The 17,545-nt window shown below is 37.3% G+C and overlaps 1 protein-coding gene across 6 annotated transcripts in view; it reads left to right on the top strand.

Moving 5' to 3' along the window:
* KCNIP4 (potassium voltage-gated channel interacting protein 4) overlaps window positions 1-17,545 on the top strand; it is a 1,196,254-nt gene that overhangs the window by 943,627 nt on the left and 235,082 nt on the right. The window contains exon 1 of one of the 6 annotated variants that reach the window (XM_012472343.3): window positions 559-940. The exons of the other annotated variants lie outside the window; for them this stretch is intronic. Within the exon in view, the coding sequence (XP_012327766.1) occupies window positions 829-940 (112 nt within the window). The 5' untranslated portion in view covers window positions 559-828. Of the gene's footprint in view, window positions 1-558; window positions 941-17,545 lie in introns of those variants that run through there. 6 annotated transcript variants of the gene reach the window in all.

Genomic DNA, 17,545 nt, shown 5'->3' with positions numbered 1-17,545 from the left:
ATGAACATCTTAGGTGTTACTGGTACTGCTCTGCCACACCCCCCCTCCACATTTGTAAATATAAGCACTAAATCAATCTCCCTTAATAATGCACCTGACGTGATAGCGGAGCTCAGAACAAGGAGTGGCGTGGCGGGGAGGCTCAGGTGTTCTTGCTTGACAGTCATTGACTCGTGGAGCTTTGCTCCTGCACTTTTCTCCCTGGAAAAGCTGCTGATAGACTTCCACCGGGGCTCTCAGAAAGGGCCCGTAGGCACCAGCCACCAGAACTGATTATTTCCTAGCATTCAGAGAGGGGCTGAGCTGTCTCCCAGAGGAGGCTCTGGGAGGAGAGAGCAGCAGCTTTGGCAAAAAGGGGCCATTCGCAAGCTTCCCTGGCAGGAAACTAGCGCGCGGACAGATCTGCCCAGCCTCGCGTCAGCGAGGGGAGCGCGCGGTGCTCTCCCGGGCAAGTTTCCTAGGAATGTCGCTCCTCGCCACGGACACTGCAAAGTCTCCAGTTCTCCGACAGACGTTTCCCTCGCAGCAGCTCTGAAGTCGAAGTACTCGCCCGCTGGCTGCAGCGCGGCACAGTGGAGAGGTCTTGTGCGCTGTGATTAGGGGGAGCCCCGCCAGCCAAATGCCAGGATCAGCATGAGAGGCTGGACTTTAGCCCAGGTCTGTCCTAACCCCGGGGGGCCGCCGGCTTTGCAGGGTGCATCTGCGAGGAGCTGCTCACTTTTTCCCCTTGCAAGTCTTTGTTCCAAGCCTGACGTTGCTACGATTCTGTAATTAACTCCCTCCTCTCCAAAGGAGTCTGGAGGCTGGGATGCTCTGCCAGCTCAGAGGATGTTGACTCTGGAGTGGGAGTCCGAAGGACTGCAAACAGTGGGTATTGTTGTGATTATATGTGCATCTCTGAAGCTGCTTCATTTGCTGGGACTGATTGATTTTTCAGAAGGTAAAGTGGTCGCTCCCAGTCTGTGCTGTTGGGCAGGTCAGGTTTAGAAGTAGATACAGAAGCTGCAGAAGTTGAGAAGGCTTAATACCCGAAGTAAAAGTTTTAAAATATGCATGTTGGGCAGAGAGTATCCTAGCGACTGGACAGTTCATTTTGGTTTATTCAGATACTTGATATTAGAAGGGAAGGGATATTGTGCTATTATCTTTCTATTTGAAATCTACTTGGGTTTAGTATTTTGTGGGTTAAATATGTTTCTAAGGTGGGGAGATAGGACTTTCTCCTATGGGGTGATAATACAGGTTGGTATTTGGTTGTCAATTTCATGTTGGCTACCACGCCTTAATGTCATTAGTGATTTCATCCTATGGAAGAATATCTGTGTGTGCCTCATTAGTTAGGAGGTATGGGGTGAACCCGGGTTGTTTATTATGATATAAATTGGGTAAGCTTTCAATATAAAATTGAATTAATGGGTGCTCAGCAAAAATGTGCTTTGAACGATTAATCTGCAAAAGTGTTTCATTTGCATTCCCCACTGAGTCTTATTGCTCATGTGTCTCCTGAGTGAGAATTCATAAGCATGGGACAGCACTGTTGCTATCAATAAATATTAGATCCATCTAATATAAATTTTACTCTTGCTATCCAAAATGAATTTTGTTATTCAAAGATTGGAGAGTTTTAAAAAGTTGATTAACTTTGCTTTAACTATTTGAATATATGTATATGTGTCATACACACATACATATTTTTTATAAAATACTGCTTTTACTAAAATAATATACTTTGAATCATTTAAACCTAAATCATTTGATATCAATTCTACATGCAAGCTATTCTTTCTTCCTAAGTGAAAGAATGGCGTCCCTGAGATACTTGCTAATATTTCTTCCAGATATGGATATAATCTTTTTTTGCCAAGTTATGAATATTTGCTTCTCACATTGTGTTTAATGTGAGGAGATGGAAATATTTTAACTTGCTTATGCTTTCTGTAATCTTTCTAACTACTGGAGCTAAGACCTGATAGCTATGATGACATCATCCCAAACCACATCCGGTGTACAGGTTGTTTCTGTTAATATGTTAATAATGGTCAATGTATCTTATCTTCAGAAAGTCCTTTTTTTTCCTGCAAAGTAGGTTCAGTAGGTTCTAACTGTTTAATATAAGAACATACATTCTCTTGTAATCTTCATATCTTCTTTATAGTATTCTTAATAAGTTCTGCTTAGACACAATACAAATAATACAGTAATGGGATTAAAACCTCAGAATTTGGTTCTTTTTCCTTTTCTTATATTTCACAGTAATTTTGTTTAACCCCTGAAGGAAATCAATGCATAATTAGGCTTCTCCAATGTTACACAATTTTGCATTCTCTTGAGATTTCTGCCTTAATACACTAAATGCTGGCGTCTTAATACAGTACAAGTAATTTCAATTTCTATAATTGGAATAATTTGCTTCTGTTTCATTTTGTCACCATGTTTTTGTTCTCTGGACTTAATTGGGTGATAGCCCCCAACTTTAGTGCATTACACTCAAGCTGACTTGGTTTCAGAGCTGGGTTCTAAAGGACAACCTCAAAGAATGTATTGAGGAAGTCAACTTTTACAGTGCTATGAGGATAGAAAACCATTCTTGTATGGTCAGTGTTAATAACATAGAAATTTAAAATCAAAAGTCCGAAGTGTAAGGCCCCTGGCAACGATTCAGCTTTTATTCTTCAAGGTCTGTTTCATATTACTTAAAGTTGAAAGTTTGCAGATTCAAACTTCAAATTTGAGTTTCAACAAAATGAAAATTAGGATTGGAAACCTGACTCCCCCAACTAGAATCTTAGAAATTTTGAGCTGGTCTGAAATGTCTTCCTTGAGAGAGATATCTAAATCATATTCCTATCCATATCTGAATCTGTATTTCTATATCTACACACACACACACACACATAGATGTACATAAATCTAATTTAGATATTATGTGAAATGTCCAGTAAGCTGGAGAAACTTTTGATTATGGAATCCATGATCATGCTAAAATACAAGGATGCAGGTTTTCACCATACATAAGGGAAGACCCACATATACTTGTTGAATCAGTCCCTTTTTCCTCTGAAACACGTTAGATAATACTAGTCTGGTCCAACTCTTACTTTACATAGGAGACAACTACAATCCAGTGAGGTTAACTGACTTGTCATAAGACAAATGTAACTGGAATCAGAAGCAGTATCAAAACCAAAGACTACTGAATCCTATACAGTGCTTTTCCTGCTATAACATATTTTATACATCTTCCTTAATATTGGGAAAGGGAATAAATGAAAATACAAATGAGAAGTTTCTGGAATTCTTGAGTCTTATCCTGAAATGGCTATTACCACGTGAAATATTTGTGGCAAATGCGTTTAAAAGAAATAAAATCATATAATAGTCACATAATTTCTACAAAGCTTTGACCTCAATCTAGGCATGGGACCCAAGCATGGGAAATAAATGAGCTAAGCCAGACCACTGAACTTTGTCATAGATTAGAGGCAAGATTAGGACAAATGCAAGCCAAGTGGTCTCCTCAGCCCCTTTCAAACCTCTAGGGTCTGCACTGAATTTTGACCAAATGTAACTTACATTCAATCATGATAAATGTCCAGTTCAAATAGAGTCCAATGATGAAGCTCAATGAGAAGATGACCCCTTCTGTCCTAGGCCTCCTGCCTCTTTCTTTAGACTATGACATTGTCTAAGCAGAAACAGAACCTGGACTTTTTGATCAGTAGCCAAATAGAGGATTAAGGAAAAAAGGAAGCTAAAGTGCAAACCACACATAAAAAATTAAATTACCAGAGCCTTCATTCTTTCTAGTTAAAAATAATAAAGGCTGGCAGGGTTATCCCAATGCAAATTGCTAAACTCTTCACTAAGATTGTACCATCTAGAAAATATGACCCACAATAGACCAGATAATTAGCCTCTTTTTTTTTTTTGGTGGTGAAGTGACAGTGAGGAGGCACAGAGTAGAAGTTTGAACTTCTTTTTGGCAGCATTGAGCTTACACATTGTCCTCAGGAAGCAGTGATACCTCAGTGGTACCATCATGGAACATTTACTCCACTGTGATTTTGTATATAATACATTAGAAAGTACTTCTGAGTCTATTTGAATAAGAGGGCCCATATTAATATTGAGATAAAGCAGTATTGCCTTAATATTTTCATCTCTGATGCTGATGAGAATTAGATATAGATTGGAAAGGGATAAGAGAAACAATTCTCTGATTTAGTTTCCAATTTTGATAAAGTCTTATTTTAAAAGAACTTTTCATTGAAATTCAAGACTTAGGACACAAAAGCAATTTGTGAGGAGGATCAAAATCACTAATGTGATTTTAATATAGGGATTTGAAATTTTGCACATATCTACTCATTAGTAAGGGGAAAGAGAAAGAACACTCAAGATTAATCATTTCATACTTTAGCTTGTAATCTTGTCATATTGAATTTTAATGTGTGCAGGGTCCCCTGTTGGGCATTGACTGACAGGGTGGGAAAGTGCAAGATGAATATTAACGTCCCCTCAATAAGCTTACATTCTAGTAAAGGAGGCTACTTAATAAGAGAGCAGGAATAATGCTGGGCATAGGCCCAAGCCATGGCCTGTAGAAGCACAGGTAGAATGGTTCATTCTGGAAAGGACTCCAGGGAAGGTGTAATGGAGAAGAAAAAATAGTTGTACAGGATCTTGGAGTGGGAGAAGTGTTTCCCAAATTGAAAAATCCAGTAAGACAATTCCAGGCTGAGCAAAGAAATTGAGCTGTGACTCTAAGCACAGACAGTGGGTGCCTTGCATGGATTAGGACAGTGACTTGGGTCCTAAGAACATTGAAATATGTGGCTGGACAAGTTACTTGGGGTTCAACCTTAGAAGTGCACACTTATTTTCTAACTGTTGAAGAACCATTGACTCGAAGACTTCAACTTTGAGGGAGCAAGTGGGACAGATCCATGTTTTAGGCAGGTCAACCTGAGAGTAGGTGAAGATGAATTCAGAGGTAAGAAAGTGGAAGCAGAGATACTAGTTATGCTTTTGTAGCAATTCAGATGGGAGATTAGAAGGACAGATCCACAGAATTCCCTCCTCAATAAAATATATGGGGAGAACTGTCCATTTCCAGTTTTCCAGAAGTTCTTATTAATGTGATATCCATGACCTGCAGCTCTTTGGAAACAACATAATTATACTTTGTTTCAGAGCAATGTTGTTTGGGTTTATTAAATATCTTTCTAATGAGAAAAGAAAGAAATGTGGAATACACAGAGATCATAGCTATAGGTATAGTTGCTCCATTTGTGGTAGAAACTTATAAATTTGGATAGATTTATTGAATATCTTACAAGGTCTTCAATTATTGTAAGCTTTTTATTTTGAAAAATTTTACACACAAAACAAGGTATAGAAAATAGTGTAATGAATGGTCATATGTCTGTTATCTAGCTTCAATAATTACCAATATTTTGCCATTTGTTTTCACATGGCTTGCATTTAACAAATATTTCTTGATTGTTGACAGTATGTCAGGCACTAGGCTAGGCTCCAGAATGTAGAGATCAATTAAAGATAGTTGCTGCCTTCAAGGAATTCTTAGTTGCATAAGAAGAAAAATAATACAAACAAATAAAATGCAATACTTCATGGTAAATAGACCAGTACAAGAAAATCCAAGAAGAATGTAAACTAGTTAAGTCCAAGTAGAGGAAATGAAAGCAATCAGAGATGACTCCATGGTGGAGGTGACCTCTAATCCTGGTTTTATGGATGAAGAGAAATGTCTAAGATTGGTATGCAAGAATGGTGCTTACGCAAATACTGTATGCAAACCGTTGGGTGAGTTAACACCATGAACAAGCACAGGGCCATGATACACCATGTGAAATTCCTGGAACAACAATAAAAAAGCATGAGAGGAGTTGACAGTTTTATTCCTTCTCCTTGATTGTACAGTTATCCTTGCTGTTTAGCTCAGTGCTTGGTGTATGGAAGTTACTGAAGAATTATCGTCTTAATGCCATTTGCTTCCATGCAGGAATATTGCCAGTACTCTTCTACTTATTCCACGTAATAAATAACCTCCAGTATCACTTTCAGGTTTCCATAGTAGCCTAAAAACTGTTGATTCATTGATTAAGATTTTTGTTATATATATTTTTTCTGTTAGTAAGAGTTCACATCAAAATCCCCTTGCAAGGTGAAGAAACACCAAAAACATCTGTTTGGGTCAGAACTCCTGACCCAGGGAGACAATTTCAATTAAGATAACCAACAATGAGCTGCAGAATCCCAGCTTATATGATCTCTGGTTTGCTAGAAAAGCAACACATTCAATTCTGTAACTGGAAAAACATTTAGATTTACTGCTAAGATTTAACAAATATGTATTACTGTATGGAAGGGAAGGGACGATAGTCAGGTGTTTCACTGCCTTCAAATAATTTTCAGTTGGTTAGAGGCCAGACAGCTCATGAATAACTAATCCAAAATGAAAAAGTCTTTTGAGAGGGAGTGAGGCCTTTAGAAAACTCAAGGACAAGACCCATGTAGAAGATTTTTGGGAAGGCTGCATGAAGATGGTGACATTTTAAATCTCAAGAGTTGAGAGAGCCAAGACTTTGACAGGCAAAGACTAGAAACTAAAAGCAGAAATTTGAACTATATTTTTAAAAGACAGGCAGTTTCCTGAAATCATTTTTATAACCAGTTTGGCACTAAAAAATTCATTAATTATTTAAAATACCAAGTTTCTGCTTGGACCTGGTAATGCGCTTGATACTGATTAGTTTGGGGATGATTATTTTCCAGCTCTAATTAGTTTTACTTACTTTGGAAACCTGTGCCTCACCCCATCTGGAAGAGGAGAGCTACAATTTTAAGTGGACAGTGAGAAGAGTGGAAGGGGAATGGAATTTATACTTATCATACCCTTCAGCCAAAAACCATCAGGAAACACACCTGTGGTTGAATAATTTTCATTTATTATTCATTACGAGAGAGAGAGAGAATACACACTGCAGAGACATGTAGAATGTCTCAGAGAGTGTTAGACATATTACAGGGTTGGTTTGAGCTCATTTTGGGGCCTTTGGAGAAGGTTTAAGGGAGCAAGTCATTGATCTGGACAGGATGCTGTCAAGAAGTCAGAGTCATGCTGTGATTGGGTTCTTACTTGTATCTACAAGTAGTGAAGACTAGACAGAGGCGAAAGTTGTAATACGTAAAGAAGCAGCAGCTACTCATATTAGCTGGGATAGGGGATATTTTATTATTTTTGTGGTTTAAAGTTCATGTCCATCTGGACGCAGTGGCTCACGCTTGTAATCCCAGCACTTTGGGAGGCTGAGGAGGGTGGATCACCTGAGGTTGGGAGTTCGAGACCAGCCTGGCTAACATGGTGAAACCCCATCTCTACTAAAAATACAAATTTATCTGGGCATGGTGGCACATGCCTATAATCCCAACTACTTGGGAGGTTGAGACAGGAGAATCACTTGAACCCAGGAGGCAGAGGTTGTGGTGAGCCGAGATTACACCACTCCACTCCAGCCTGGGCAACAAGAGTGAAACACTGTCTCAAAAAAAGAAATAAAGTTCAAAAAAGTTCATGTTTTCACCTCTGTTCAAACATGATTATAGAGCGCTCTTGTTGTTGTATTGATCACCCATGGGTCCGCAGTGGTGTTTTCTGATGTTCATATTCTGTGAAATGGTTTATAATCAACAAGAAAACACCAAGACCTAACTAATAAACCACTCAGCTGCTTCCAGGGACCCACAGGTGCTTTTGTCTTTCTCTCACATAAGGCGGCAGAAGGCAGAGTGAGACTAGAAAGCAGTTTAGGTCCTAATTCAGTAACTATGAACAAGTTACTTAATCCTCCCAAGCTTCAATTTCCTTTTCCATGTAATGGGACTAATAATCCTAATCTTTGAAGAGTATTGTAGGGAATACTAAAATATAAGTGGAATATCTAGCTCCGTTCTTCATCCACAAATAGGAACCAGTAAGTGTCTTTCTTGTAACTGTGTTGAAATGACAGGTGGCATGTTCCAATTACTTGAGTGTGATTAGCCGTTCTCTGAAGAATGCTTCAGAATCATCTGGGTGACCTGTTAGATACAGATTGTTGGGTCCAACCCATGGAGTTTCTAATTCATTAAATCTGAGGTTGGGGTCTGAGAATTCACATTTCTAATGAGTTCTTACTTGAGGATTATGCTGCTGGTCCAGGGGCCAAACGTTGAGAACCATTGAGTTAGGTAATAGATCGGAAAGGCCAAACCCATAGTATCTGCAATGTGTTCTGCACCGAGTTGTCTGACACCTACTGAGCTTGATTCTCAAACAGTGGCCAGCCAGCTTTTTCAGCAGTAAACATTTTAGATTTTGTGGACCATGCAGTCTGTCACAACTCCTCAACTCTGCTGTAGCACAAAAGCAGCCAGATATAATACACAGATGGGCGTGGCTGTGTTCTGATAAAACACTGTAGATGCTCCAGTTTGAATCCCATACAGTTTTCATATGTCACAATATATCTATTTAATGTCTGCTTTTTAATTCATTATTTTACATGTAAAACAATGCTTAGCTGGCAGATGATACCAAAATTGGCAATAGACTAGATTTGGCCCACCACTGTAATTTGCCAACCCTTGTTCTAGAGTTGGCAATAAAGGGAATCATTGAGAAGCTGAGAAGGGGATCTCAGGTTGATGATTTATTGTCTTTTTGGAAATTTAGCTAGACTTTTCTGTGCCTTCTGTATTATTGAGGGGATGGAGGGGTCTAGTCTCGTTTTAGGGGATTAGTGGAATTGTCTGCCAAATTGTCAAGTGATTTGAATTAGCATATATGTGTTTGTTCAATAAAATGTCTTCCTTTTCCCTAATTTCGCACTGCTGGACCAACTTAGATGGTTGTCATATAAATGAAGCCATCCACCTACTATTGTCATACAATGAGTCAATGCTGGAGTGCCCTGTCCTATTGGTTTTCATTTTAGGTATTATCTCAGAAAAGTCAGAAATATATTCTTTTTATTGAGTTTGTAAACTCTTATTTCATAGATTTGTTAAAGACTCATTTCGATTTTTAAAATTACATTGCTATTCAGACAGTTGCACTACATTGAAACTTTTGAGTCTAGGACACATACATTCAATCAAAAAATGTTAAAAAATCAAATCAAATCACCTTAAGTCTATACTCTTAAAAATAAAAGATAAGTAGTGGATAAGATCATGGTATTTGAAGTGAGACAGACTTGGAATTCATTTCTAGCTATTCCTTTTTACTGGCTGTGATCTTGGATGAGTTAGATAACTGCCTGAACCTCAGTTCTCTCATTTGTAAAATGGAATAATAGTTACAGCTACCTCATGGCATTATTTGGAAATTTAAATTAAATGATACTTGTTAAAATTCTCCTTAGCACAGTGCCTATCACACAGAGCTCAATAAATATTGGGTATTATTTATAGTGTTAACTTCATTACTATCTTTGCTTTGCATAGTCATCATACCTATTATTAGCATAATCATTTACTCAATCATCCAGGAAAGAAAAGTTTTCAAATGTGATCTGTGTCCCAAGAACTACTAGTCATTGAGAACATAAAGACATAATTTTGGCTAAGTTGGGTTTATATATAAATGAGCATACGAATTAGTTTAGTAAACTGTCTGGGCCTCACTCTATGTAGACTTTAGAGGGACATAAAGGAAAGACTAACCAATTCTGTTTAGAAAGTGGGAAGCATCAGAAAGGACTCACAGAGGTGATCTTTGAACTGAATCTCAGCCACACTTTTAGCTCTCAGCATCAAGCAGCCCTGAGAACCACTGCCAATTGACAAAACCTACTTTAGCATTTCCAAGAACACCTCATGTTGATCTCAGTTTCTAATTCCTGGCTTATATTATTCCCAGAACTCCTTCCCCTACACAAAGGCCACCCTTCTTTCCCCATTTCAACTTTAAGTGAAACCCGTCCTCTCTTTAATACCACTTGTTCTTCCTGATCTGAATTCAATTACTCGTGAGGTATGTGGTACAGCAAACAGAACACTTAATAATAAACCTTGATGCACTATCCCTCAAATCACCTAATTTGTGTTCATTCATTTTCTCTCCATCTGAACAAGAGAAAACACTCTACCTCAGCAGTGTTAATTTTCCCTGTATTTCCACAGTGTCCAGAGCTATATGGCATGTTATAAAGCCTCAATGATACAGGCATAACACAGAGATACCTTGTGTTCTTGCACTTCACTTTGTCATGCTTTGCAGATAATGTGCTTTTTACAAAGTGAAGGCTTGTGGCAGCCCTGCTGAGCAAGCCTTTTGGTGCCATTTTTCCAACGGCATGTGCTCACTTGGTGTCTTTGTGTCACATTTTGAAAATTTTTACAATATTTTAAACATTTTCATTATATCTGTCATAGTGATCTGTGACTAGTGATCTTTGGTGTTACTAGAGAAATTTTTGTACTACATACATCAGAAGTAATTGAATTCAGATTAAGAGCACCGTGAACCACACCCATATAAGATTGCAAACTTAATCTATAAACACTGTGTGTGTTCTGACTGCTCCACTGAGTGGCCGTTCCCCAGTCTCTCTCCCTCTCCACAGGGCCAGCCTATCCCCTGAAACACAACAATATCAAAATTAGGCCAATTAATAATCCTACAGTGGCCTCTACATGTTCAAGTAAAGGGAAGAGTTATACATCTCTCACTTTAAGTCAAAAGCTAGAAAGTATTAAGCTTAGTGAGGAAGGCATATTGAAAGTCAAGACTGGCCAAAAGCTAAGCCTCTTGTGCCAGTTAGCCAAATTGTGAATACAAAGAAATCTTTCTCAAAGGAAATGAAAAGTGCTACTTCACTGAACACGTAAAGGATAAAAAAGCAAAACAGCCTTATTGCTGATATGGAGACAGTTTTAGGGATCTGAATAGAAATCAAACCAGCCGCAACCTTCCCTTAATTCAAAGCTTAACTCAGCACAAGGGCCTTAAGCTCTTCACCCCTGTGAAGGCTGAGAGAGATTAGGAAGCTACAGAAGAAAAGTCTGAAGCTAGCAGAGGTTGTTTTATGAGGTTTAAGGAAAGAAGTCATCTCTAGAACATGAGTGCAAGGTGAAGCAGCAAGTGTTAATGGAGTAGTTGCAGCAAGTTACCTAGAAGGTGTAGCTAAGGTGACTACACTAAACAACAGATTTTCCATGTAGATGAAACAACCTTCTATTGGGAGAACATGCTATCTAAAAGTTTCATAGCTAAAGAGGAGAAGTCCATGTCTAGCTTTAAAGCTTGGACACGTTGACTCTCATGTTAGCAACTAATGCAGCCGATGACTTTAAGTTGAAGCCAGTGCTCATTCCATTCCAACCTAGACTTTACCAGAATTCAACTCCATCCCAATAAACTGCTTTCTTTGCCCATCTGGAAGAAGTTACTCATTTGTCCTAGTTTGATCATGAGATTGTAGTTGTTCCGTTAAATATTCAGGCTCCACTACTAATTCTAGTTCTCTTGCTATTTCCACCACATTTGCAGTTACTTCCTTTACTGAATTATTGAACCCCTCACATTCATGAGAGTTGAAGTCAACTTTTTGGCCAACTTAAAAATTATGCTAAATCACTATGTCTGTGCTCTATAAGTGGTACAACAAAGCCTGAATGACAACATATCTGTTTACAGCATGGTTTGCTGAAAGTTTTAAGCCCACCTTTGAGACCTACTGCTCACAAAGAGATTCCTTTCAAAATATTAATGCTCAGTACAATGCACCTGGTTGTCCAGGAGCTCTGATGCAGATGTATAGGAGATTAACATTGTTTTTATGCCTCTGAACACAATATCCATTCTGCAGCCCCTGGATCAAGGAGTAATTTTGACTTCCATATCTTATTATTTAAGAAATACATTTTGTAAGGCTACAGCTGCCGTAAAGAGTGATTCTTGTGGCAGATCTAGACAAAGTAAATTGAATACCTTCTGGAAAGGATTCACCATTCTATATGCCATTAAGAACTTTCACAATTCATGACAGGAGGTTAAAATAACACTAACAGGAGTTTGGAAAAAGTTGACTTCAACACTCATGAATGATTTTGAGGGGTTCAATAATTCAGTACAGGAAGATACTGCAAACGTAGTGGAAATAGCAAGAGAACTAGAATTAGAAGTGGAGGCTGAATATTTAATTGAACTACTACTATCTCATGATCAAACTAAAACAAATGAGGAGTAGTGTCTTGTAGATGGGCAAAGGAAGTGGTTTCTTGAGATAGAATTGACTCCTGGTGAAGATGCCATGAACATCATTGAATTAATAGCTAAGAATTTAGAATACTCATAAACTTAGTTGAGAAAACAGCAGCAGGATTTGAGAGGATTGAGTCAAATTTTGAAAGAAGTTCTACCGTGGATAAAATACTACCAACAGTAACACATACTACAAAGAAATCTCTTGTGAAAGGAAGAGTCAATCAACCAGACAAACTTTATTGTCTTATTTTAAGAAATTGCCACAGTTACTCCAAGCTTCAGCAACCATCAACTTCATCAGTCAGCAGCCATCAACGTTAAGGCCAGAACTTCCACCAGCAAAAATATTCTACTTGCTAATCTTTTTGCAAGATTGCTGAAGAGTCAGATGATTGTTAGAAATTTTTGACAGTAAAGTACTTTTAAATTACAGTTTGCACATTGTTTTTTAGACATGTTATTGCACACTTAATAGACTACAGTAAAGTATAAACATAATTTTTATATTCACAGGAAAACCAAAAAAGGAAAGTGTGACTTGCTTGATTGTGATACTTGTTTTATTGCAGTGATCTGGAACAGAACCCACATTATCTTTGAGGTATGGTTCTGTTTATCAGTGGTTTTTCAACTGCACCTTTAATAGATTGACCTTTGAAATTAATATACTTGTCCTTTTAAATCCATATGCTTTTTAAATCAATATATTTACTCAACCTCATCCCCACACTGGGAAGTATACCTTGACTTTCTCGGACAGAAAAAAGAGGCTGTAGCCCTGAAACCTCTATGCCTCCTTCTCCCTTTTTTTTTTTTTTTGGGCCTGTCTTATGCTCTAGTGCTAGAAAACTCCCCATCATTTTCCAAACACTCTATACTGTTTCATCTTCCTGCCTTTCCTTGAAGTATGAACTCTCCTCCTTCTAGAACATATCTCTCAGGTATTCACATGATTCTGATTAACTCCTTCTTATCCTTTAAGCTCAGTTTAGGAGGTATTTTTTCCAGAAAGCCTCCTTTGTATCACCTAGTTAGATCAAGTGCCCATTTCATAGCACTTCAAACTGCATTAAACTCTTGATTTCTATGTCTTTATCTTTTGCTAAATTTCAAGTATCATGTAGGCAGAGCATTTGCCTTCCTATCCTCAATGCCCTGTGGGAGTGAGTGAACTGTTAGGTAGATCATGAACAGGCAGGTTTATTCAGAGGTTCTGGTAATATAATAGACTACTCAGAGTTTGTACAACAGGCTTAAATTAATCTATTAATAATTTTTAAACATTTTGTTTTAGGCAGGGATTCTCAACCTTGGATACTTGGGGCCAGATAATTCTTAGAGTTGGGTGCTGTTTTCTGCACTATAGGATGATTGACAGCATCCCTGGTCTCTAACGACTAAATGCCAGTTGCACCTTTTCTGGAGTTGTGACAAGCAAAAGTGTTTCGAGGCACTGCCAAATGTCAAGTGGGTGCCGGGTAGGTGAGAGCACTCCCCTCCACCTTCATTGAGAACTATAGAACTGAGGTATAAGCAAACACAATTTGTAAGCCTTTATATGTGCATACAGTCATAAATTACAAAGCTAAAGTTAAATCTGAAAACATCAAAGCAGTGAAAATTATTGCAAACCAAACCTGAGTGATGGGGAAGTATATGATTTTCTACTACAAAGGTAATAAACAATCATTGAGGAAAATCTATAAATAGAAAGAAAAAAGAAATATGAGGAAAATAGCCCCAGTCTCAGCATTCTAAGAATAACCACTGATAATATTTTCATTTGTTTATTTTCAGCTCTTTCTCCATGTATGTTTGATCTCTTAAACTTAATAATATTGTATTAATATAAAATTTTATATAGATTTAAATTCAATATTAGCACATAAGTATTTTCACATTAGATTACAGATTTTTCATAAATATTTTAATACCTATATAATAGTTTATAAATGTGTATAATATAGTTTACTAATCCTGATTTTAAAATAAGTATTTTTTTTTATTTGGAAAATTATGTCATAATCTGTGTGTGAAGTTGGTTATATATTTAGAATTATGTTTTTAGAATGGAGTCACAGAGTTAAATTAGTGAGACAAGAGAATGAACTGTTTCAAGTCTTTTGACACACACACATGGCAAATTTGCATTTCAAAAGGGTCACGCAAATTTACCTGTCCCACTGTAATGTGGGAAGTAACCAGTGGTTTGGGCTTACTGCAGTGTCAGGACATGCGGTTGATTAGGGTACACTTTGCAGGTGAGCCCTAAAGCCATGCTGGCAAGCTCAATGTTAATGGGCGTTGGTGATTCCAAGAAACTTCGTCTTAGGACTGGAGTGCTAATAGCTTTTAAACCAATATTAGGAATTTTAATTTTCTGTAAGTATGAAATTTCCACTGGAGCTTGAAAATATTTTTCCTCTTTTTCTCTCTTGTTGTCAATCGAAATGGAGTCCCTTTAGAAAAGGGCTAACACTTTATCAATTATCACCTCCATTTTAACCATCAAGCCTGGTACTGAGCAGGCATTAGATTATTCATTGAAAGAAAATATGGCATATTTCTGTACCAGATGAAGTATTTCCTGGGTCTGAGTACTTAAGGGGAAAATTGGCATGCATAAAATTATTGCTATGCATATTTGAATAAATATTTCCTGAGACTTAGTAGTAGATGTATTTTAGATTAATTTCAATAGCAGAGAGGCAGTAGAGAGTGTAATAGCTCTCTTTCATAAGAGGCATGCCATGTTCATCTCAAGTAAATGTGTGGGATATCTTGTTTATGTGACAAAGTTTGAGACCAATAACCATAGATATTTTGAGCAAGAAGACATGAAAGATCAAACTCCCCCATGATATAGGTCATGATAAACTAATGAGTTGCCCAGAGTCCCTTTGTGACTTAATGGTAGAACTTAGCTGTAGAGGCAGAATGGTACTAAGGTTAGGACACACTGAGCTTCGGAGATAGACAGGTCAAATTTTTCCAGAAAGTCTGCTGGCTGTGATCCTATGCAAATCACCAAACCTCTCTGAACCTCAGTTTCCCTACTCATGAAAATCATCATAATACTAACTTCACAGAGTGCTTCTGAGATACAGAATAATTTTGAGACAAGCCACACATCTAGTACTCATTAAATGGTAAGTACTCATTAAAATTGCCTAGTATTGTAACCCAGATTTTCTAATGGTTACTTTAGTGTGCCTTCTTCATACATAACTATTGGAACGAAGGATCCCAAACATTATGAACAGAGTTGCCAAAAACATAATTTTCTTTATGCTGATTTTGAATATTTTTCTTTCGTAACTTATAATAAGCTCAGATAGTCCATAGGTATTTTCTATTTTTATAGATAAGGAAATTTCTTCAAATTTTCTAAGTAACTTGTCTACATTATGAACTAGTAAGCAGTAGAATTGGAATCAACCACAGTCTTCTAAAGTTAGAGCTCAAGTTTTTTCTATGCTAATCTTCCTTTTAATACTAATTTTTTTTTTTAATTTTCTAAATCTGTATGGTAAGTGAAGACATACTCTAAGATACCTGGATTAGTAAGATCAGGATAGTACATTTAGAATCAAATACTTTCCCCAGACATCTAATTGAACAGAATTAAGGATATGTAACTTTGTATGTCTGCAAATGCATAGTTATTAATGGCCTGTCCCAGAAATTCTCTAATGAATAAACAAGAGAATATTGAAGATTAGACAGCAGTGAAGTAATTGCTGATGTGATTCCAAATTGAAACAAATTACAGGGGAAAATGCATAATGACAAAATAATTAGAAGACTGAGGCACCTGAACAAATATCCAAATCCTACATCTGTCTTCACAATATCCAGCAATCCCTAAATATTTCTGGTGCACTGAGGTTGGAATTAGCATAAACTTCTAAGCATTATTTGAGTGAAAAGACAGAGTTAACTTTTTCTTGTTATTTTAAAGTTTCGAGGAGACACAGAGGGAATTAGCCAGATGCATTTCTTCATGACAAGAGGTTGTGTAGCTAAAGTGCTCTTTGAAAATGTACCTCATTAAGAATTTGCACAGACAAGATTTTAGACTAAAAGTTTAATGCTCAAAATAGTAAGCTAGTCTCAGTATTATTATGTCTCTCTTCTATAATGCATCAACAGTAAAACTAACATAGAGTTTAGCATTTACAGCTATATTTAAAGAAAAACACAAAATCAGCAAAGAAATTCTATAGTTGCAAAATTCCTTGTAAAGTTCAGAGTTGATCTGCCTAGCTAATATATTTCAAATACACACATTTTGCAGTAATAGGAACTGTTCTTGTCAATGGGTGTCTAAAACGAGTGGCGAAATCTTTCCATGAAAACAAATCTTCTCACTCTCCACATTCCAGAGAGACCTGAGTATGTCTATTCTTCAGGGCGCAACTTAAGTCCTGGAATAATCATTTAAGGAAATTTAGCCAGTTTCTTTGTAAAATTGCTAAGATTGGAAGTAGAAGGAAATTCTACAAGTGGGAAGGGCTGCGTTGAGGCCTTGTACCATGACTGTTATACCATGAGTTACCTCCTCTTAGAGAACATGTTTGTTTTATTATAAATGATGTCAGTGGTGGGATTTCCTTAGGGTGCCATGGTCTTCAGTCTTGGACTTGGCTTATGTGTTACGTGAAGACCACAGAAATACTGCTAGTGTATCCAAAGTAACATGGACTCTGAGATAGCAAGGGTATTGTTTTGAGGCCACTCCCAGATATTGGCAGGAATATAGGCTAGGAAGTTAATCCTTCTATTTATCCTTTCCTTCCTTTGCTTCTTCTTGAGGCTGCTTCTAAATATGGATGAGGACTATCTTCACACTTAGCTATGGTGGAAAAGAGTAGAAGCAAATCCCAAGCACAAGGTTAAAAGTTAAACTTAATTACATTCTTATTGCCTTCTCTCCATCTTTTCTTTGGTTAAATAGAATTATTTAAAGTTTGTCTTGAAGGAAAGTAAGCAACTCAGAGATTTACCCCCTTCCTGAACCCATACACTACTAGCCAATATTTGTTTAATGTGTCTCCTAATTAAAAAAAAATCTCTCCAAAACATTTTCTAACATAATAAAGAAATCTTACTCTGTAGGTGAAAATTAGGGGCCTTGAAATTGCACTTGGATCTGTCCTGTCTCATCACCAATTACTCTATATTAGCTCTAGTTTTTCTTCAAAGGCTAAGAAAATTGAATATTTTAAATAAGCCAAAGATGATTATTTCCCTGGTACAGCTAAGCACGTT

Source organism: Aotus nancymaae, unplaced genomic scaffold, assembly GCF_030222135.1.
Source record: "Aotus nancymaae isolate 86718 unplaced genomic scaffold, 86718_ANA_hifiasm-v0.15.2.pri h1tg000006l, whole genome shotgun sequence".
Lineage (NCBI taxonomy): Eukaryota > Metazoa > Chordata > Mammalia > Primates > Aotidae > Aotus > Aotus nancymaae.
The sequence above is the reverse complement of the archived record's forward strand: the minus strand, read 5'-3'. Positions and strand labels throughout refer to the sequence as shown.